The 23304-nt window shown below is 44.1% G+C and overlaps 1 protein-coding gene across 4 annotated transcripts; it reads left to right on the forward strand.

The window, feature by feature from the left end:
• The first annotated feature begins 1802 nt into the window (after positions 1 to 1802).
• Positions 1803 to 22183, forward strand: KLHDC1 (kelch domain containing 1). 4 transcript variants are annotated; one of them, XM_040067143.2, is made up of 14 exons: positions 1889 to 2422; positions 4843 to 4913; positions 6398 to 6515; positions 7098 to 7216; positions 8654 to 8732; positions 9580 to 9663; positions 10515 to 10598; positions 12637 to 12879; positions 15107 to 15165; positions 16821 to 16933; positions 17352 to 17424; positions 20075 to 20159; positions 20756 to 20808; positions 21209 to 22183. In XM_040067143.2, the coding sequence occupies exons 1-14, from the start codon at positions 2321 to 2323 to the stop codon at positions 21381 to 21383; spliced, it is 1458 nt and encodes a 485-aa protein (XP_039923077.1). In that variant the 5' UTR covers positions 1889 to 2320; the 3' UTR covers positions 21384 to 22183. The 4 variants fall into 4 exon arrangements, 3 of the variants coding, with proteins under 3 accessions (XP_039923077.1, XP_039923080.1, XP_039923079.1); XM_040067145.2 differs by lacking the exon at positions 1889 to 2422 and adding an exon at positions 3832 to 4104; XM_040067146.2 differs by lacking the exon at positions 12637 to 12879 and having other exon boundaries at positions 2103 to 2422.
• The last annotated feature ends 1121 nt before the right edge of the window (positions 22184 to 23304 follow it).

Below are 23304 nucleotides of genomic sequence, written 5' to 3' on the forward strand. Positions count from 1 at the left end.
TTCATTCAAGCACTCATCCCCATCTCTCAAAGTGCAGCTTGATTCCACAGAAGGCTCACAAAGCAACTCTTGAAAGAGAGTTTGATCGAAAGACTGCAGGGATTTAAAGACAGACAGAAAATGCCAGCTATTTTCTATGGCCCATTCTCAACTGCATAATTTATAATCGCTCCTCATAGGGGGAGTGAGCTCATGGATGAAGCTGCTGCTACTCTCTCCAGACAAAGAGCTGCCATCTGACAGGTCTCAGCTATTTTGGCAGGAAATATGATTCATTTCTCGTTGCAGGCATGCAGCTAGGTGCAAATTTATAAGCCCAATTCTTACATAAGTAGCATCATTTGCTAAAATTACTGCTTATTCTTCTTCTAAGAAAACCTGATCTTGCCATTCAGCTCCTGTCTCACCACATGAAGGAAGGTGCACCTGGAGAAGGGATGTGCCCCTCATCCAAAAATAGTTTTCTCTAAAGCCATGACCAAACAGGGAGTGTAAAGCACACTCCTACAGCATCCTGCTGGATTTGGGGGCTCTCTTAGGTTGCCTGGAGCCTCCCACCAGAGATATAAAAGTATTCCAGTGTGAGCTGCAGCCTTGTGTTTCACTGAGCCATCTGGAGCTCTACAAGCCATGCCCAGATCTTTGTCTCCGTCACCTTCCGTGGTGCTGCTGGACATCACAGTGGCTGGAGAGAGCCCAGTGGTCCAGGATCAGCCAGCGTGGATCTACCTGGATCCATGGAATTGTTTTGTTACACTGACAAACAGCTCATTTTCACGTCTGTCACTGCCCCGCTGGCAAAATCCCATCTCCTGAGACAGCACATTGCAGCTCTACCTGACCTGGAGATCTATAGATAGAGTTTGTCTGCTTCCCATGTTTTTTTTACCTCATCCAAATGCTGACTCCTGCATTTTAACCACCATCCCAATGCACCATCAGTACATTGCCTCTTTTTAAGAGTTCAGGACAGGTGCTGATATCTGTGTCACCACTAAGAGAATACCTGGAGTTGTCAGAGGAGGTTTAAGTTGGATTTCAGGGAAAGGTTCTTCCCCCAGAAGGTGCTGCCCAGGCTCCCCAGGGAATGGTGACATTCCCGTGGCTGCCAGAGCTCCAGGAGCGTTTGGACAGCGCTGCCAGGGGTGCCCAGGGTGGGATTGTTGGGGTGTCTGGGCAGGGCCAGGAGCTGCACTGGATGATCCTTGTGGGTCTCTTCAATTCAGGAGATTCTGTGATTAATATTACTAGTTTATGAATGTGAATAATTAACATCTTCCCTCCTAGATCCAACAGAGGAAGTATATGTCCTACTGTCACAAGGAAATCTTTACAATTACTTTCTGGTGCCCTTTTGTAAGATGCTAAAGTGTACATTTCTCCCAAGTTCTACTCTACTGTTTCTGGAGAGCTGTACTTGTTTTATTTTGAATGCCATTAATTCCAGCCAGACACAAGATTCAGCTGGAACTGACTGTTGTTGATAAAACAGAGCAAGAACTGGAACCGTCCAACTCTTTAATTAATACCAGCTGCTGTTTCTGGCAGGAGCGTGGCTTGTCTCACCTCCAGAGAGACAGGAAGGTCTGCTGTGCTTGTTTTATCACAGAATCCAGAGGATCATGGAATAGTTTGGGTTGGAAGGAACATTAAATCCCATCTCATTACACTGCTGCCATGGGCAGGGACACTTTCCTCTATCCCAGGGTGCTCCAAGCCCCAGTGTCCAGCCTGGCCTTGGACACTCCCAGGGATCCACGGGCAGCCACAGCTTCTCTGGGCACCCTGTGCCAGGGCCTCACCACCCTCACAGGGAGGAATTCCTTCCAAATATCGCACCTATCCCTGCCTTCTGGCAGTTTGAAGCCATTCCCCCTTGTCCATCACTCCATGCCCTTGCCCGAAGCTTTAAACCCCGTCCCCCTTTGGGACCCAGCTCCTCCTTCCCTTCTTGCCCTGTGGTTTGTGTTTAGCTCTCCTATCCTCGGTGCTTCTTCCTCCTCTCGCGCACATTATTCACATCCTCCCGCATTATTCACATCCTCCCGCAGCACGCTTCATTCCGCCTCACGCCTCAGCCCGGCACTGCTGCCCGGGACCGGGGTCAGCGCGGTGCTCCCCGCCCGCTCCCATCCCGACCCGCGCCCGGTGCCGCCCCACACTTTCGACCCTCCTGGCTTCCCGTCCGCCCCAGGGAAGCGACCGGCGGCGGAGCCGCAGCTTCACCCGGAGGAGGCGGTGGTGGGACGCGAGCCCTGAGGCAGCCGAGCCGCTTCCTCCTCCTCCCTCCTCCTCCTCCTCCTCTTCCTCCCCCCCCAAGATGGCGGCGGACCCCGCGGATCAGTTCTGCGTGGCCGAGGAGCGCAGCGGCCACTGCGCCGTGGTGGACGGCAACTTTCTCTACGTGTGGGGAGGATACGTGGTAAGGCGGGCAGGGAGCGCGGGGGAGCCGGGAAAGTGAGCGCCGGGAGCCAGCTCCGGCCGCGGGGAGCGGAGCCCCGGGCGGGGCAGGGGGTGTGGGGGGGGGGATCCCCCGCCACCCCTCAGCCCTCGGCGGGTGCCCGGGGCCGCGGCGCGGGCGCTGATTGGCTGCGGCGGCCGCGCGCCGTTCGAATGGCGGCGGGAGGCGCTGAGGGGACGGCGGGGACGGCGCTGAGGGGACGGCGCTGAGGAAACGGCGCTGAGGGGATGGCGGGGACGGCGCTGAGGAAACGGCGCTGAGGGGATGGCGGCGGCCGCTCCGGCGGCCTCGTCTCGCCGCCCTTTCCCTGCGCGGGGAGACCGCGATCAGCGCCCTCCTCCTGCCCCGTTCGCAGCCGCCTCCGTCACGGAGCACGTGTGGGGAAGGGCTGGTGGAGCTGGTTCGCTCCCGTCCCCTCCCAACGCGCCCTTCGTTCCTCAGCGCGTCTCCCTTCAAGCCTCGACGGCTGTAATTGTGTGTCTCAGCTTTTACCAGGGTGTAATTCATCTTCTCGCTGCCGAGTCTTCGCTTTTTTTATTTATTGTGGTGCTTACAGTGTTTTCCTCCCGTATAAAGCATTGCTGTCACCTCAAAAACAAGCTGGTGGCAGGCTAAACCCCAGTCTTTTTTTTCGTGTGTGTTTTTGCTTTGTTTTGGTTTTGTTTTTCATAAAAATTACACTTCTGGTTCTGTCTTAAGTCCTTGTGTCTTTTAACTCTATGAATTCAACCCAGAAGGGAGCTAAGAATGATACTACATTAAGTATATCCACTTATTTTTACCTGTTGTTTTTCTGTTTATATCTATCTGTTCATTGTCTGTGCACATTGGCCATAAAATTGAAAATAACCTGTACTTGGTGTAATTCCTGGTCTTGATCAGGTGGAAACTGTTATTTCTATAAAGATATTTCATATTCTATATTCTATAAAGGTATTTCATATTCTATCTATATTTTTCATGAGCTAAGATAACTTTAAAATGTTCAGAGCTTGTCCTTCCGTACTCAAACAAAGAACTCTAGTGGAAGACTCCCGGATTTAAACTCCATGATACTCTGTATAACTAAATATCCCCTAAATCCCTGGTAATCTTTAGTAGTTTTTTATGCTCTGGTCTTTAAAACCGAGGTTGAACTAATGAGCCCAAACAGTGTTTTCAAAGGTTTTCTGATAAAAAATTGTGTGTTCATGGCACATTCAAAACAGACAACGTATATGAAGTTTAGCAGCTAAACTTTGCAAGCGTTCTTAGTAGTTTTACTTATTTATCTGTTGAAAAAATTATGAAAACCGTTGCTCTATAAGCAGCCCTTAACACAGATAAATCATTTCTCACGTGTTGCCGGTGCACTCCCGCCCAGCAAACTTTATTTTTGGCATCGGTGTGTTTGCTCAGAGCTGCTTCTGGAGCAAGTGCTCGACCTTTGACATATCCAGATTAAATTGAGTCAACTTGAGCACGTTGCAGAAGCTGCCAGGAGTGTGTAACAGCAGAGCAGAGGCCCCTGGCAGAATAAATGCACCAAAACTGGGATGTACCTGCCTGCTTGGCACCTTTCAGAGTGAGAAAGTCATGATAAAGCATCGTTTGGAGGCAAGTCAGCAATATCAGTAGCTGAATTGTCACTAATTAAATTTCAGGTTTGTATTTAACTGCTTCACATTCATTTCATTTTGAGCCTGGTTTTGTTTATTTACTGACTCTGGCTGCTTACTCACTGTCAGGCTTTAATTTCTTTCTAGTGCCAAGGCAGTAATTAATGCTGTAGTTGTTACTCACCATGAGTACTGCATTTTTTCTTGGGCTTCCTCTCCTCTTTGTTGTTTTTCTTCATCATTAGTTCCCAAATTATTATTTTTTTTTCTTAATGACCTCTGTCATTAAGGGAGTCTTCATAAATCTTTATTTTTTCCCACAGAAGAATTAATTTTCTCCTTTATATTTGACATCTTGGTCTTTCAAGTTACTGCTGCAAGTAGCTTTTTGTGTTTCCAGTCTGCTTTTTATATTCTATTTTTTTTATTCTACAGTTTTCCACTATGCCAATGGAAACAGTTCCTGATTACAAGTATCTAAAATGAGTTTTAATTCAGGAGCTTCAAAGCTTTTGTTGGTTGATGTTGTTTCACACCTTTCCTTGGTGAAATGTTAAGCTGGTCAATCTGTGCCTTTATTGAGCGGTCCTGAGGAGAAATGAAGTCGTTTATTTCTAAAATAAATTAGTTTTATGATCAAAGCAGTAACAACCGGGGTGTGACTTCTGCTCTGGTAGCTGATTTCCTTAAGCTCATTCGGCGTTGCTAAGAAACGTGGCTTGGCATTTCATGTGCAAACACCAAAAGCAGAGCTGATTTAACATTTGCACCTTCCCCTTTCAGTCCATTGAAGAAAATGAAGTTTATCTGCCCAGCGATGAGCTCTGGATCTATGACATGGACAGTGGGCTATGGCAAGTGGCACTATTTACACTGAATTATTACCTAAAGCTGATTCTTGGCACTGATGTGCAGGGAAAAGCCTTCGGGGGCGTTGGTCATGTTAAATAGCAGGTGTTTAATGTAAACACCGAAGGACAGACCTGTGCTGGCAAATTAACTCCAGGAAGCACAAACCCTTGCTGAAGTCTAATGACTGTGTGCGAGGGGATGTTGGAAATGGTTGGCTCCAGGCTCTGTTAACACAGGTGCATTTACTTGGCAGTTTATTTTGGCTTCTTTTTTTTTTACATTAACTTTTATGTCAGAGCAGTTAAACACTGCCTGCTTGGGCTCTTGATCTACTTACAGTTATGTATTTATTTTTTTGGTATTAATTCCGTATACATTGCAACTCAAAAATAACTCGCAACTTCCCCTTTTTCTCTTTCCCTCCACTTTACTTTTTCTTCCCCTTTTCATTTTTTTATTTCCCCCTTTTTGTTTCCTTCTTTCCCCCATTTTTTTTGTTTCCTTCTTTCCCCCATTTTTTTTGTTTCCTTCTTTCCCCCATTTTTTTTGTTTCCTTCTTTCCCCCATTTTTTTTGTTTCCTTCTTTCCCCCATTTTTTTTGTTTCCTTCTTTCCCCCATTTTTTTGTTTCCTTCTTTCCCCCATTTTTTTTGTTTCCTTCTTTCCCCCATTTTTTTTGTTTCCTTCTTTCCCCCATTTTTTTTGTTTCCTTCTTTCCCCCATTTTTTTTGTTTCCTTCTTTCCCCCATTTTTTTTGTTTCCTTCTTTCCCCCATTTTTTTTGTTTCCTTCTTTCCCCCATTTTTTTTGTTTCCTTCTTTCCCCCATTTTTTTTGTTTCCTTCTTCCTCTTTTTCTTGCTCTTCTCTCCCCTTTTGTCCCCTTTCCTCTTCTGCCCTTTCTTCCCTTTCCCCCCATTTTTTGCCCCATTTTTTCCCCTTTCCCACCTCGCTTTTCCCCTTTTTTTCCCCATTTCCTTCCCCATGATTTGCTGTCCTTTTCCTGTGGGCAGGGCTTGCGCAAAACCCCTTCACACCCCCTTGGTTTTCCCTGCTGTCCCAGTGCAGCAGTTTGTGCTCCCAGGGATCAGGAAAGTGATCTGAGTTAAACAGAACTTTTTTTTTTCCCCAGGGTTATATTTAACCAGGATCTGCTCCTGACCTGGCTGAGCTCTCAGGAGCCTCAGTTTTCCATTTCTGACATCCCAGCAGTGCCACATTCTCATTTCAGGAATTCCTGGAGTTAATAGTGCTTCCAGATTTCAAATAATTAATGTTTCAGCTCCACTAAAGCTCTCCTAATGTGAATTTCACCTCCAGAAAAACCAAGATAACCTTATAAACACACTCCTAACAGCTCCTGATCCTAGTTATGGCCCAAACTGTATTTTCACCTTTTAAGTCTAAAAAATTCTGAATAAATCTGTTTGGGATTGTTACATTTTGGCAGATTTGAAGGGGCTTGATGTATTTTTTTTTTTGAATTGCAGGACAATGCACCTGATGGAAGGGGAGTTACCCACCTCCATGTCAGGCAGCTGTGGGGCCAGCATCAATGGGAAGCTGTACATTTTTGGGGGATTTGATGATAAAGGATACAGCAATCGGGTATTGTAGCCTTTGTTTGTTTTTTTTTCCCTAACATTGTATTTTAATAAGTACTAATCCTGACCTTGCTGTTTATCTGGTGTATTTGTATTTGAATTAAAGAGAAATCGGAGGAAAAGCTTTATTATTCTAAAACTTTCTATATTTGTACCAGTGCTTTCCCAAGTGGTTGTAAAAAGTACTTTGACAACCTTCCTTGAGACTAATCTCCGAAAAGCACTTTTATTTTTGCTCTTTGATAGCAATTCACTGCTTTAAATAACCAGGTAATAATTCAGGTTGAAATAGAGCTGTACCAGCTTTCCTTGTAACTGAAAACTGAATTAACAGAAGAGATGAAGTCAGTTGTTTTATCACTTAATAAAAATAAAGGCAGAGTTGGCTCCTGAGTAGAAAATCAGTGGAATGGAGCCTCTCATGAAACTTTCTGCCAATTCTCCCACTCGAACTTTGTGGTGCATTTGCCATTGTAAACTCACTGCCAGTTCCTCTTTTAGTTCCAGGCTTCTGAGGGTGTTTTTCTTCTGGTGGCAATTTGTGCTTTATACTGAAAACATTGTCATTTTTTAATTCCCTTTCAAGCTGTATTACGTCAATTTGAGAACAAAAACCGGAACCTACAGGTGGAAAAAAATCACGAATTTTAAAGGTCAACCTCCCACACCTCGTGACAAACTTTCCTGCTGGGTGTACAAAAACAGGTAACACATTAAAAAGATTTAATTGGTGTTAATTGGAGAGGGAAGGTGTTAAAATATGAAGAGAACTCAGGTTTGGGATGGAGGAAATTCTGATTTTTAGCTTGACTTGCTGGGGGATTTTGAAACAACTTTGTACCAGAGTTTCCTCACGTGTGAGCTGAACTAATGGTAAATAAAACCCCACTTTAGGAGAGGGGTGGGATATTCAGGGGAAGTTTGTGGAATGTTTCATGCTTCAGAAAGCGATTATGCATCTATTATGTGATTTTAACACGTTAAAAAACAGTATGAAATTTCTTTCTGTGTCATCAGCATTATTTTAAGCATTAAATATTTTCCTGCAATAACTCCATTCAGTATATTCCCGAGGATTTTAACAGCTGGCAGTTGCAAAGGCATTTCAGTGATTATTTTTATCTTGCAAGGACTCAGTCAGCCTGGACATTTGTGTTGGCAGAGTGACCGAGTGTGTTTAGAAAACAGACTTGGCTAAACAGAAATACTCCAGGCTTCGTGTTTATTATGGAAAATGTCTGGATAATGAGGCAGAAGTGATCACAAGCAGGTGCCCTGTCAGTGATTTATTATTAAATCTGTTACAGGCGAGTCAGGATGTGATTTATTGTGAACATTATCAGATGGAAATGATTCATCTCTTTCTGGACTGCACAGCCAAAGAGGTTTTGCATAAGCTCTTGCAATGCCCCTGGGTGCCACATCTTGGTTTTGTAATTCTAATTTAACTGCCGGAGATAGGAAAATACAGATATTTGAACAGCTCTCTAGCTGTTAACATAAAATTATTCAAAACTAAATGCATTTATTTGAGAGTGTGGTGTCATCTGCATGCTGAGAAAATCACCTCTTTTAGGTGATGGAATGGAACTTTTGCTGTAAAAAAGGTGATTTAGGAGTGGCCCTTTCCTGGGTGGAATGTTGGGCTGGGAGGTGTGTAGCATCCTTGCAATGGGAGATTCAGTACTGCTTGGTTGAAAAATTCTTGTTTTGAGCCAAAAAGAGACTTTTTGTGTCCTGTGGGACTAACCTTGGGAACATTTCTTGCCAAAAGTTGGACACAGAAGGTCAAAAAATACAGCAGGAGCACAGGGACGTCACTGGGGAAGGGCAGAGAAGGAGGCATTTCACTGTCCTGGCTGTTATTTCCCATTTTTGCCTGCAAGCAGCACTGGAAATAAACTTCTGGAGAGAGGAACAGAGACTTGGAGGTGTCTTGAATGATCTCCTTGTGTGGGTTTCAGTCAGGTTTGCTGAGGGTGTGACCTTCACCTTGTTCGGGTTTGCATCATCAGGTGCACCACAAAATATTCTCATTGTTTTACTGCTAGTGCAGCAGTAACCCAAAATAGTCATTAATGCTGCTTATTCATTTTAATCTTATTTACAGAAGAGCTCAGTGAACTGGTTTTGTTGTTTCAGGTTAATTTATTTTGGAGGTTACGGCTGCAGGAAGCACAACGAGCTCAGCGATTGTTTCGATGTCCACGATGCGTTTTGGGTAAGGGATTTGTCCCCATTCCCACTGATTTGTGCTTTCTGATTGGGAAAAAAAAAAAAAAAAAAATCCCTTTTATCATCCTTGATGAGCATGAGAATCTGATTTTTCTTTTATTTAGAGCATCAGCAGAAATGCAAATTTGGAATCTTCTGAAGGTTTGAAATTGCAGATATTGCACGTTGGGAGTGGTGGTTGTTCCACATATTCCAAGTTCCCAGTGCTGGCCTTGGAGTGCAATAAATTAAATGCTGTCAAAGCAGAGAAAAGGCAAGATTTTAATCTGAAGGCATATTTTAAAGCTGAAACTCCCAGAAAAAAAAATATTACTTATTTCTTTGAAGTAACATTCAGGAATTTATAGCTTCCCAAGTCTAAGTGACAAATTGTCTGAGTTAATTTATTGAATGTATTCTCCAGAAAGATGCCTGGATTATCAACTTTGCTACAGTAATTTCTTATAATTAATAGAAAGATGACTGAGCAGAGTATTGACAGGAAGCTCCTGACATCCAGTGTTAAAAAACAAAAATTGTTTTTTACAGTTTATTTAATTCTCGGTGTGTTACAATAAAATGTAGAAGGTGAAATTTGCTGCAGTGTCTGATGTTGGGGCCCAAAGCCAATTTTCAGGTGTCAATAGCCTGAACATCCCCAGGTGCTGCTGACCTTCAACTGAATCCAAGCTGCTGCAGCATTCTTAAAAACACCACCACATCTTTTAATGAAATTAACCTGTTTTAGTGTGTTTTCTGTTTGGACACATCCCTTCCAGGTTTGTGTCCTTCAATAAGCAGAAAGATTTTAAAATTAAATAGACATAATTTTTAATTTCTTCCTTTTTTTTTAGGAAGGACAGATATTCTGGGGATGGCACAATGATGTTCATGTTTTTGATACAACCACACAGACTTGGTCTCAACCAACAATTCGAGTGAGTGGGTTTTAGTCTCACATCTTGATACAATTGGGATTTTAGTGAATTCTGAATAATTATTGTGCTATAGAAATTGGACAGGGACACCTCCCACTGTCCCAGGCTGCTCCAAGCCCAATGTCCAACCTGGCCTTGGACACTGCCAGGGATCCAGGGGCAGCCACAGCAAATCTGGGAATTCCAGCCCCTCCCCACCCTCCCAGCCGGGAATTCCTTCCCCAAATCCCACCCAAATCTCCCCTTTTCCAATCTGAAGCCATTCCCTGTGTCCTGTCCCTCCATCCCTTGTCCCCAGTCCCTCTCCGGCTCTCCTGGAGCCCCTTCAGGCCCTGCCAGGGGCTCTGGGCTCTCCCTGGAGCCTTCTCCTCTCCAGATGAACATTCCCAGCTCTCCCAGCCTGGCTCCAAGCAGAGGGGCTCCAGCCCTTTGGAAAACTGTATCCATGTAATAATTAACATGGATAACCTGGTAACAGGAGAGCTCTGCCTCAGCGAGATGAAAATATTCCATAAAGTTCATAAAATCCAGGCGAGTTTCTGTAAGAACTCAGCAGAAGTCGTATGTTTTCAAGAGTGTCTGGCAGCATTTTATGGGCTTTACAAGATGTTCTAAAATTCCTATGAAACCAAATGCTAAATCTAAAATTACCATGGCAAAGCAGAAGCCAGCTTTGCCACCTTTGGTTCTGATTTCCACAGGGAAGGCTTTTTGGCAGGTGGATATAACATCAAATTTTCAGTTGTGACTTGCAGAGGTTTTAGTAGCAGTTCCTGATGATTTGTAGGTCAGAAAATAAAACTGCCCAGGAGATTTGCTGATGTTCTGAAGGATTCTTCTGGTTCTTTCAGGGTGGAGATCCACCTCAGCCTCGAGCAGCTCACACATGTGCTGTGCTGGGAAATAAAGGTTACATCTTCGGAGGACGAGTGCTGGTAATTCAATATTTTCTTGACAGTCATGTTATTTTTCTGGCAGTTTGTTTTTGTTTTGTCATTTTGTAGTAGGAAAAAAAAAAAAAAAATCCCAAATCTCCTTGGCCTAACCTGGATGTTCAGGGCTCTGAATCCAGCATGCTGCTTGTCATCACCCTCTACAAAAAGAAGAATATTTCTGTCTCTAATATTTATGATTGTCCCAGAAGAGGTAAAACGCGGATGATTGTGTGGTAAATAACAGATCTGAGTTTATAATTGAATTTTGCCACTTTTTTGCTCATAAGTGACTGAAATGCAGATGTCTGGAAGAGGTAATAGACAAAAGGATGCAATCTGTGCTTGTATAATTTAGAGTTGGGTTGTGGCTGTGTAATTTTTAACTGAAAAAAGCCACAGGCACCACCCCCCTGATTAAAACCCACGAAGCCACCCCTGGTAAGCAGGGAGATACTCGAACCTCTCAGCAACATTTGGAATTTCTCCAGCGCTAATTAAAGGAGATTTTCTACTCAGTTCCGCTCTGCTGAGGCTCTGATGTAAGAAACAGGTCCTGTAAGGCAAGTTCAAAACCCTTCCCATTCCAGTGACTGTGCACTCTTGTGTTTTAATTTTAATTTAAGTTTTTAGCTCTTTTCACTACAGCTGATTTAGAGCCTTTAATCCTACTCAGCTAGAGGATGAGCCTGGATGTTTTCTATCTCCAAAAAGTGACAGTGAAGAAGCTTCTGAGAGCTCCCAGTGCTGTGATCCTGTAGTTCTGGTCTAAAAAAACAAAAAACAAAAAAGAGAAGGGAATGAAAAGAAGTTTGGGAATGAACATATTCCAGCTCCACCTTGGAAAGGTGCCACAGCCTCGGCCCTGTATTCCCAAATCCTGGCAAACAAAGCAGTGTAAAACTGCACTTTGTTCCCCATTCCCTGATTTTGCTGCTGGGACATTTCCTTTGGCAAATCTGCCCTCCTTCCAGAGAGAAACCAGCCCCACACACCAGGCAGGGGCAGAGTGACCAACTCTCCATTGCCTCCCACAGCTGCAGGGAGTTTTTTATTTAAGTGCCTTTCCAGAGGAAACAGAAAAGGAAATAATTAAAATTGATCCTGTTCGTTCTTGCCATTATGTGACCTTTGATTCAGGATCTCTGGAATTGTTGCTCAAGCCTGAGAGAGCTGCACTCAGCACCTCCCGGAGCTGTGGGCTTGGACAAAGTGGGTTTGCAAATAGCTGAAGGAAACCAAGAGATTTGAGAAAAGTCAGGGTTATCCGTGCCCTGAGCGAGCCCCGTGCCTCTGCCCTGCACTGCTCTGCCCTGTGTGCTCACAGCTGCACCCACAGCCATGTCCTGCTCCTCCCTCGGGGAGCTGAGAGCAAAAAAACCCCAAATGTGGAGATGTAAAGGTTCCCTGGATGATTTGGTCCTGCCCTGCCAGTTCCTCCTGAGCATCTCCAAAGCCTCCCTCCCTCAGGGCTCTGTGCTCACCCCGGGGTTGCTGCACCCCTGAACTGCTCTGACCCAGCTGGGCTTTCCTGCAGCCTCTGCCAGTGAAATTCTGATGTTGCTGGAGCTCACCTTGTCATTCCTGCACTGCCCTCAAAGGATTTGCCCTCAGGCTTCTGTTTAACTCTGTTTGACTACAGCATTCTGATCTCAAAAGGTTTTTTTCTCTTCAGCTTCCTTAGAAAACTTGCTAAATTTCAGTGAAACCGCTTGGGAGCCCGTGTCAGAGAAGAGTGAAATTGTGGAAAGCTGTGTTTAATTCTGTAGGAGAGCAGCAAGTGTAATTTTCACCTGGTTGATTATTATTGATCCATTTTCTATCCTAGAAATAAATGGAAGGAGACGTAAAAAGGTGAGGGAACATTCAGTGGGGCTTGAGGAATTAATGTAAGCCATGAAAAGAAAAGGCTAAAGGCAGCAGAAAAACACTTAAATTTCCCGACACCAGCAATAATTCCTCCCCAAAGGATGAAGTTTTGCTTTTCTCCAGAAATTAAGGAGCAAACATGGGGTTGCTCTGCTCCTCCTTCTCCTTCTAGTTCACCATAATACAAATCTTCCCAGGGAAAAGGCTCTGCAAGGAACCAGAAAGGGCCAGGAAGTGTCATGAGGCTTCTCCTATTCATCTTTCTGGGAGGAAAGGGCACCTTTTTCCAAACTTGGAGCTAGAACTGGTAAAAGAAGATGATGATGATGATGGTGATGGTGATGATGAGAATCAGTTGTACCAGGAGTCATTTGAAAACAGGCTCAGAAGTGTTATGTGGACTCAGTTCCTTCAGGTAAGCCCCTGGAAAAACAGAAGTGGGAGAAAGTGGGAAGGAAGGAGAGTTAGCCCAGAAGTTGATGCGAGTCTTGTGTTTGATTTGAGTGGAAAAATTTCATGTTGAGAATGAAGTAAATAAGCCAAAGCCTTTGCAGCAGCTCTTCACACATCTGATGCCTTAATGTAAGCATGTTTGTATTTCCTGTCACCCCCTCCTGTCAGCAAAGCTCAGAAGATCCACGGAGCTGCAATCCTCTTGGCAAAGCTTGGAGCTGGAATAGCTGATTGTAAATCCAGGAGGGAGAGCTGCAGAATTCCCTGTCCCAGCAGTGAGCTGGGAATAAATGTCACCCTTAGAGCTTTTCAGGGTGCTAATCCTGAGACAAAGCAGGTCCTGCCTAACGTGCACTGGGCTGCAAAGAAGGGAACTTGCCAGAGATAAGCAGGGTGTCTCAGGAGCCCTTGGAGCTCCAAGGGAAATGCCAGCCCTCTTTGGAGGCTGGGTGCTGTGAAGCCAATTAAGAATCATTTTAGGATTGGCAGCAGAATGGTGAAATAGAGCTGGAAACAGAAATCTGGGAGCAGCTGCATGAGAACTGTGTGGCAAGTGGTGATCCTGTGTGGTTCCAGCTTCCCAAAGAAGGGCTGGCTAGAAAGGTGCTTTTATTTGTTAAAGGCCTGGCTCTTGGACAGCTAGGTGGTGTTTTGAATTCAAAATGAGGTTGCTGTAATTCTGCATCTGTCCAGCTGTTGAATCAGGAGAAGGCAGAGATGATAACACACTGATTTCCCAGGGAGCAGGAAACAGAGAACTTCTCCATCTTCTGCCTGATGCCTAGGACAGGAAAACCAGGGAGGAGGTCTGGAACAGGATCCTCTCGAAACCTTGATTTTCAACATAACAGCAACTTTATTTGGTAGATATCCTTCATATCAAATTGTATTACTCCAGCATGATTGAATATTTCCAGTTGTAGAGGCCAGGGTGTTGGGTTTGCCCCAAATGTGCAGAAGATCCCGACTGCATTTCTGCTTGGATGATTTGATGCCCTCATCCCCTTCCAAGGCAGCAGAAGGAGCAGGAAATTGGGATAGAGTTGTCATGGAAGACAGATCTGTTTCCCTGGACCACACTTGGTTGTTTGTAGTCACCCTCTTGAGGGATAAAAAGTCTCAGGCAGTGCCCCACACAATCTGCTTGTCTTTATCCTGTTGCCCTCACCAGAATGCTGGTTCCCATTCCCTTCCCAGGACAGCAGGGTTAGCAGCACTTGGCAGAGGAGGTTGTAGCATTCCTGAAAACTTTGCTGTTCCCTGAAATCCCTGAGAGACTTCCCAGAGCTCTGCTGGACAGCTCTGGGAGTCCCTCAGCCTCGCTCCTAGGGGCACAACCGCTCCTTTCAGCCTAGTTCTGCCTCAGGAGGATCTGCAAGCTGGAGAAAGGCTTTTTCTAATAGATCTATGGACTGCCCAGGGAGAAAAGGAGTTGGAAGGTAAGGCAAGAAACGTTTCCCTACTTCCCAGATGGTTTTTGTAGTCCCCAGGGGGATCCCAGCTCCCAGTCAAGCAAAGAAATCGATTTCTTTTATCACCTTCTCCACCACCCCCAAGGCAGTCAGAGACTTCCAGCATCTCAAATCCCAGGCAGATAAGCAAGTGGAAAAGATCTCCAGTTTTATTTTATGGCAAATGCTAAAGGGTCCTAAAACCTTGCTGGTGGTCACTTGGTGAAAGGAAAAGAGGGAAAAGCACAAATGCTGGAACTTTTTCTGGGAATGTACAAAGTACAGCACTACCAGGATACTCCAGGAGTAGTGACCAGACAGGAGGAGACAAACTTCTGATCACAGTGTCAAGGAAAAGAACAGGAGGCAACAATAGCAGAGTAAAACACCTTCTGCATTCCCCTGCCAGGAGTTCTGTGGATGGAAAGTTAAAAACATTTGCAGGAACTGGAGAAACACCACAAAATTCTTCACCTTTAGAAGCTAAAATTGGCCCCATAGCGCTGTTGCATGACTGGAAATATTCCTGCCAGGCACTTCCCCGAGAGTTGCATGGTTTTTGTGAGGAGAAAAGCTTTTCAACGGCCACATAATTCAGATTTATATTAAGGCACGTGGGTACAGATTCCTTCAGACTATTGGTACTTGCAATATTCTGTCCCAGGAAGGCCTCACTGAAATGTTTTGTTCATTGTTTGCTTAAAATAACCCGAGTGGGATTTTATTTCTTTGTTTTAGCAAACCAGAATGAACGATTTGCACTGCCTGAATTTAGACACTTGGACTTGGTCTGGAAGGTAGGTTTGCTTTTGTAACACTTAAAACTGAATTTAGAAGATGGAAACACGTTAAATAGCTCCAGAGCTATTCCTGCAGCTTTTCCAAGAGGAGAATGAGGGTTTGGGGACTCCTAACAGCTGCTGGATTGTGATTTCAATTGAATTGAATTCAATAGTGGTTACTGAGCTTTTCCTGCTCTGCACCAGAGCGTTGATGGTGCTGTTTAAAGCACAGCACGGAGTGATTTAACACCCTCATTTTCAGGCTGGGTACATTTATCCATATGGAATTCCAGGTTTTTAGGGCTTTTTGAATTTTCGCTGGGTTTACTGTCTGTAGTTGGGCTCGTTACAGCACAGATTGGGAAAAGGTCTCTTCCATAAAAGGCCATAAAATCCTAAAAAATGCAGATTTTTTTTTCCAAAATTGAAGTTATTTCTATATAGTGATCCAAGAATAGCTCATAAGACTTATCCATGATTTAGTATCATATATATAAATACTTTTATATTTGTATATTGGATCACTGTGAATTTAGGAATCTTCTGTTCAGCTGTTGCAGCACCTCTGCAGAGTCTTGGAAAGACTGAAAAAAGATATTCAAGACTCAAAAAAAAAAAAATTTAAGATACTGGGGGGAAAAAAAAGAGTTTTCACAGTGTCTGCTGCTGTTGGCACCTCGGGGGAGATAAATTGTTTGTGTTTATTCATTATGTCTTTCATCTCCTAATCACAAAAATAATTATTATTAATAAATAATGATTTTATTTCCTAACCAGTCAAGGGTTTTTTCCCTACTCAACTCTACACAGCTTTCTTAAGGAATTGCATAACATGAACCAGGATTATCATCCAGCAGGAGATTGCAAAATTCATTTCAGCTGCCACCACCCACAAGTTGCTTTCCCTGCCTTGAGCTCTACTAAATTGCCCTTCAATATTTGGTTATTTCTGGTACTGGGATCATTTCTTGTGCATGAAAATTGAAATATTATCAGTTTTCAGTATCTGTTTGATATTTTTTTTCTTAACCATCAAAGCCCAGGCTGCCCCTTGGCCAATTTTAGAAACCTCTTTTCTTCACTTAGATTCAAATAAATATTGCAGCTTGGCCTGAACTCGAGTGCCAAATTTAGCAGGGCACTTTTGCAATCCCTGTTTAATTATCTCTGATAAATTAGTTTTTATGGGATATCAAGATCTTTACTGTTCACGTTCTCAAGCAAACCCAACTAAAATAAAATCAATTTCAATGCAGCTCAGCTGAAACAGATTTCAAATCTCTGTTTTTTAACAGGAGATTTTATCAATAATAAACCTCCATCTGTTTTGTACTTAGGAAATCCCCTCTTTACTAATATTTATTTCAAAGTCTGGGTGAGCACCAGGTTGAAGAGGTGGTGGCTTTTGGATCAGAGGTAAAGCCACAATCCTGGTGTCATTTAAAAACATTTTCCTTGGAGTGGAGAGCCTGCAGCCCCTCAGGATTCATCCAATTTTATCTCGATTAACTGTTCCCTTTACATGTACATGCAATTTATTTGGGTATTCAATCTGATTTTTCACTGGGAAGATACCCAAGGGGGTTCTAGGAAAAACTGAAATTCTCTGCTGAATTAATTTTCGGGATTGTTTGAAAAATTGGGGGATTTTGTTTCTTTGTTTCACCCAGGATTAATATCAGTGGAGAGAAACCCCGAGATCGCTCCTGGCACACGCTGACCCCCATAGGGGATGACAGACTTTTCCTTTTTGGTGGACTAAGCTCTGATAATGTTCCTTTGAGTAAGTAATTAGTTATCATTAAATATTTAATAACGGTTAAATAGTTATTATCATTCTGTTGTGCGTTTCAGATCACACAAGCGGGCTGTGGGAGAGTTTATAGGAGTAGAAAAGGCAGCTTGTTTCCATGAAAAAAAAAACCCTGAAATTAGCAAAAATTATTTTAAGATAAATAATAATTTCACAGATAAATCCACTGGGAGGAGGTGATTTTCTCAATTTACCCGAAAGAAAGAGAATTAGGTGTGTTTTAATTCCAGATTTCAGCATTAAATTACAAAGAGTGAAAGAAGATGCAGCTTCATGAAGTGCTGATGTTACTGCTACCTAAATAAAGATGCTCTTAGAGCTGTTTGTGGCAATAAAAAGACAATTTTTTGTCCCAAAAACCCCATTATTGGGTGTTCTCCCATTGCAGGTGATGGTTGGATCCACAGCATTGCAACAAATGGATGGAAGCAGCTCACCCATCTGCCCAAGAGCAGGCCCAGGTACAGAAACACAAATCGTGTGTGCTGAAATGGAATCGTTTTCCAGAATTAACTGATTTTTAAATTCTTGAACAGTATTTTTAAAGAAGAATTTAGAATATCAATGCAGTGTGGTTGAATAGTTTGCTTTAATGCCTTTTTTGCCTTCATACCTCATTTTTTAATTTGTGTATTTGGTGCCTATTTGCATGAAAAGATGGTTTTGTGGTGCAGGATCTGGGTGTCCAACTAATCTGGTGCTCTGTAGCCAAATTGTGCAAACAAAACCATAAAAATTGGAGGAATGAATCACCAAGGAGAACAATGAAAACTCATTAATATTTACACATGATTAGAAACAGGAAGGGGAGAGAACCATGCAGAAGTTGCTGCCTCTCTCAGGGTTCAAAGGCAAAATTGAGTGTTAACCCAGTGTTTGAAGCATTATCTGTGTTTCTGAGTTAAAATCTATTGAACTGATTCGCTGTAGATTGTAAATACTCACATTTTCATTACATTCATTCCCTGCATTCACCCAGGAACTCCCAGCACCATTTTATATCATTTTTTTTTTCTGATACAAAAACGTCCGGTTCCGCTCTGCTCCCCGCCTTGTTACTGAAATATCTTCACCTCAATTAATTGTCTTCCTGTTTTATCCTACTCTGGGCTGTCCTCTAAACACAGCAGCCACAGCCAAACCGGCTTTTCTGCCTCCTTACCCTTCAAACTCTTTCAAGCCCAAATAAACTCCAACTTCAACCTCACCAAATATTTTGTTTTACCATCAGTGATATTTTGATGGTATTTAAGGACTGAGGAGTCTTTAACCAGCACAGCAGGAGCAGCCAGGGGGCTGTGCTCAGTTCTTGAGTCTCCCAAGCCTTCCCTGTGATGTGATTTTTCCTGGGGAAGGGCTGGGATGTGCTGGGGAGCAGCCCCAGGAGCAGCAGCTCAGCTGGAACAACCCCTGTGCCCTGCTCTGCAGCGGGGCTGGCTGGGAGCATCAGGGATTCCTGAGCCCCAGGCACTTCCAGGGGATTTGAGGATTTAGGGCTGAGGAGCTTTCCTGGACCTAAATCTTTATAGAACTAAAGGACCTCCCCTCCTTCTGCCAAACCCCAACAGCTCATTGACTTTTTTTGGGAAGTCCCAGAATGCTGGGGTTGGAAGGGACCTCTGGAGATCCTCCAGTCCAGCCCCCTTGCCAAGGCAGGGTCGCCTGGAGCAGGGATGTGTCCAGGGGGTTTGGGGTGGCTCCTGGAAATGTGGATAAAAGGAGCCACACCAAAAGCCTGTCCCTACATTGAACTGGTTGAGTGTCAAGCATCTGTACCATAATTTTATTTTCTGCAGGATCTCTGCACTGGAAAAGCTTTAAATCAGTTCAGTTGCTCTTAGAACTTAAAATGCAGAGCAGCAGTACCTCTACGTGTACTTCTTTTATATATTTCTCTTATTTTGTAATAAAATCCATCAGTGTCTTTTCCTGATGCTTCTCTGCGATTCTGATTCCCTCCCCAAATTCTGCAGAGGATAATTTCATTCAACCTCCAAGTTTTAGCAGTTTCTAACAAATTGCCTTCTCAGGTGATCCTGAATTGGTAGAAAACACTGTTCCCCTCTGTCCATCACCTTTACTTCAGCCAACGTTTTGCCTGCCGGGTTTCAATAGAGAACAAACTGTTTAACACCTGGATTCCCAATGTTTTCATTCCCGTGTGATGCTGTTGCTGGAGCTGGAAGAGCCCTGTGTGATCTCAATAACGTGCTTTGTTAGAATGTTTAGGTGATAAGTTAGAGCAGCCCATGGGAGGACAGAAACTCTCAGGCAGTAGGAAAAGCCTCAGGTTGCGAGCTAGGATGTCACCAGAGTCCAGGCAGGAAAGGCTTCCCAGTGTTCTCCGTGACCAAGCCCAGAGTTTCCCTAATGCAGATCAGGCAGAGACAGATCTGTCCACAGGTATGAGGAAGGGAAAAGGTGAGGTAACCTCCTAAGGACTGATGTGAAGGGAGAAGGAAAGTGGGGACGTTTATTTTTGCGTGGAACTTCAGCGGTGCATTTGATTTCGGTTCGGCAGCTCTGAAGTCCATCAGCAGTGTGGCGATAGACCAGAAAAACGTAATCACGGAAAATAAATCAGGCTTTTTTTGTAAAGACTGTAAAGTCAGGCTTTGCTTTTGTGGGGTCTTTATCATCAGCCTTCCCTGGTGTGATGTAAGTTACTGCCTCACAGAAAGTGATCCCAGGAATCCCTGGGGGAAGGGTAAGGCTGGAACAGGAGAACCGGAGATCCAGGTGCTCAGGGATCTGTGTCAGGCTGAAAGGCACGAGCAAATTTGTACTTCTGAACCAAAGAAAGTGGGAAAAGCTTGGCAAAAAGTCCGTTTGTAGAGTTGCCTAAAAATTTTCCACTGTGGTGATAAATACGACCAAGTTTATATGCCCGGAGTACAGAAAAGTCAAATAATGACAAAATATATTGGTCTGTATGAAAACAACTCTCATGAGGCGGGGAGTCACATTGCTCTCCTGTTTTATATTATTGAACAAACAAGTAATATATTTGAAGGTGTTATTCTTTACCTCTGAAACAGTGTCTCTGTCTTGCTGATAACACACAAGTCCCCGTTTCCTGGGCACTGATTGTGTTTCTGGTTTGATTTCCAGGTTGTGGCACACAGCCTGCCTCGGGCAGGAGGGAGAAGTGATGGTGTTCGGGGGCAGCAAAGACGATTTGCTCTTTATGGACACGGTCAGTGAACTGCACGATAAATCCCATCACTGGGACAATTATCATTCATTAAAAAATCATGGAATGGTTTCAGGTGGGAGGGACCTTAAAGTCCATTTAATCCACCCCCTGCCATGGGCAGGGACACCTCCCACTGTCCCAGGCATCATCCAGCCTGGCCTTGGACACTTCCACAGATGGGGAGTCCAAAACCTCTGAACAAATCAATTAATAAATATATTTTTATTTAGGATTCTAATTGAAAAAAAAAAAAAAACACCACCAAAACCAGATTGATTTTGGCTCAAACAATTTGCTCAAATTGGTAACTGAAACCATTACGAATTACACACCACTGAGGAAATTATTATAATTTACACACTGCGGATTGTAAACTAATTATAATTTACACACTGCTGATTCCACTGAGGAATCCCCACCTGAGACTGACTGACAGGATAAAAAGGAGTTTGCAATTCAGATTCCTTACAAATAGTTGCTCAAGTATAATGTTTCTAAACCGTGCACGTGGTAACAAACGTGACATTAATGTAGAAAATTGCTGAGGCAGAGGAGTTGTTTGCCACTCTAATGGTTCTTTTTCTCCCCTTGATCAGGGTCACTGCAGTGACTTACTGATATTTCAGACTCAGCCTTATTCCCTGCTCAGGTGAGTTGGAGCTACAGAATCCCAGAGTTTGGGTTTAAAATTAGGGTTTAAAATTAGGGTTTAATCCCAGTTCAGGCTGGGAGGGACCTTAAATCCCACCGTGTTCCATGGGCAGGAACACCTCCCACTATCCCAGGTGCTGTTCCAGCCCTTTCCTGCAGAAATGGGGTGAAATCCCCAATTACCTCCTCAGGAAATGCCTGAACCCTTCAGCGTGTGATGCTGCAGTTGAATCACTGGTGCTGTGTAATTCCCTGCACGTGCCTCCACATCAGCACCTGTAATTAACACCTGTAATTAATGCACGTCACCAGCTTCGATTAGGTGTCATTTGTTAGAATATAAACCATTTACTTCGATTTTTTTTTTTTTCTTTTTTTTTTGTATTTCCCTTCCTCAGGCTGTGTCTTGACTGCATTGGGAAGAACGCAGCTCTCCTGGAGAAGCAAATTCCCCGCTTGCCATCCAAACTTCTGCAGGAGGTGCTGAAAAAAATCACTTTTTGGGCTGCCATGACCCACAGGCAGGAGAGGAAAGCTGAGACTGAGAGACAAAGCCAGCTCCACTCCACATGAGGCAGGGCAGGGAGCTGCTGGGACACCTCAGAGCGGTTTGTTCATGAACTTTGCTGCTGTTCCACTGCAGCTCTGTGTTCAGCTGGGTTTCTGAGTGAAGTTTGGCAACAAATCCTTTCTATGGGAATCTCTGGTTTCCTGCGTTACGGCAAACCGCTAACAGCTTCATTTCTAGATAATTGTTCACCTCTGCCGTCGTGGTTTTGACCACACAGCCCTCACAACTTTTTGTTCTTTTGGAAGGGGACGTGACCCATTTCAGCTGGATAAAATGTGGTTTAAGTCTAAAAAAAATCCTCCTTGGCCTTATCCCCATCAGCCTTCCGGAAAAAGGTGAATTCACCTCGGTGTCTTGGGGATGTTCACACTTTGTCAGTGTTAAAAGTAACAAATTTACCACCACCACCGAAGGTTGATTCCACCAGGCTCTGACCAAAATCCAACTGTGGAGCCCCACACCTCACACTCCAAGTAGGAAAAGCCATCAGGGAATTGTGAAACTTGAAAGAAAAAGCTGCAACGAGCAACATCACCTGGTCTCTATGGGAAAACTTGAGTCCATCACCTGGTTTTGCTGTTTCTGCCATCAGGAAGTCCTTTTGGAAATAAGTTGTATATTGTATTTTGGACGTGTAAAGTTTATATTTCGTTCTTGTTTAAAAAAAACCAAAAACACAACGACAAAGTTGCTTATTTATTGTTTAAAAAAGAAAAAAAAAAGCAAATGTAGTGCTGGTTATTTTTCTGTTTCAAATATTTCGTTAACAGGAGCACAGTCATTAAAATTTTGTAGAGAGTTGCATCAAGAGGCATTTGGACACATTTTTGATGGTTTTAAAATCTGTAAAAATTAATTATTTGGGGGGAAAAGGGGCTTTGGGGTGAGCAAATTTGTTTCAAAAAGGAACTTTTGTGACTGGTTATTTTAACAGCCTGATTTTATGTGCTGAACTCCCTCCCCTCCTTTTTTGGGGAGGGGGCGTGCAGATGTTCCCCTGAGCCCTAAGATTTGATTTTGGGGGGCTCAGGTGCCCCCCCAAGGTTTGACTTTGGGGGTTTGGGATTGACTTGATGGATTCAGGTGCCTCCAAAGTTAATTTGCAGGGGCTCAGGTGCCCCCCAGGGTTCATTTTGTTGGGTTCAAGTTCCCCCAAGGTTAATTTTGGCAGGGCTGAGGTGCTCCCCATGGTTAATTTGGGAGTTTCAGATGCCCCCAGTGTTAATTTAGGGGGGTTTCAGATGCCCCCAGTGTGAATTTGTGAGGTTGAAGTGTCCCCGAGGTTAATTTTGGGGTGGTTCCAATGCCCCCAGTGGGAATTTTGGGGGGCTCAGGTGCCCCCAAGGTAAATTTTTGGGGTTGTTCAGGTGCCCTCATGGTTAATTTGGGGAGGTTCAGGTGCCCCCAGTGTGAATTCGGGGGGTTCAAGTGCCCTCATGGGTAATTTTGGGGTTGATCAGGACTTCCCAATGTTAATTTTGGGGTGGCTCAAGTGCCCCAAATGTGAATTCGGGGGGGCATCAGGTGCCCTCATGGTTAATTTTTGCTCCCAGTGTTGATTTTGGGAGGTTCAGATATCCCCAGTGTAAATTTGGGGTGGTCCGGGTGCCCTGATGTTAATTTTGGAATAGTTCAGGTGTCCTCAGGGTGATTTTTGGGGTGTCTGGTGCCACCAGGGTGAATTATGGGGTAGTTCAGGTACCCTCAAGGTGATTTTTGGGGTGGTTCAGGTGCCCTCAGGGCAGATTTTGGGGTAATTCAGGTAGCCTCAAGGTGATTTTGGGCTGGTTCGGGTACCCTTGCGGTGGATTTCGGGATGCCCGGTGCCTCCAGGGTTAATTTCGGGGTAGTTCAGGTACCCTGAAGGTGATTTTTGGGGTGGTTCAGGTGCCCTCAGGGCGAATTTCGGGGTACCCGGTGCCC

Source organism: Hirundo rustica, chromosome 6, assembly GCF_015227805.2.
Source record: "Hirundo rustica isolate bHirRus1 chromosome 6, bHirRus1.pri.v3, whole genome shotgun sequence".
Lineage (NCBI taxonomy): Eukaryota > Metazoa > Chordata > Aves > Passeriformes > Hirundinidae > Hirundo > Hirundo rustica.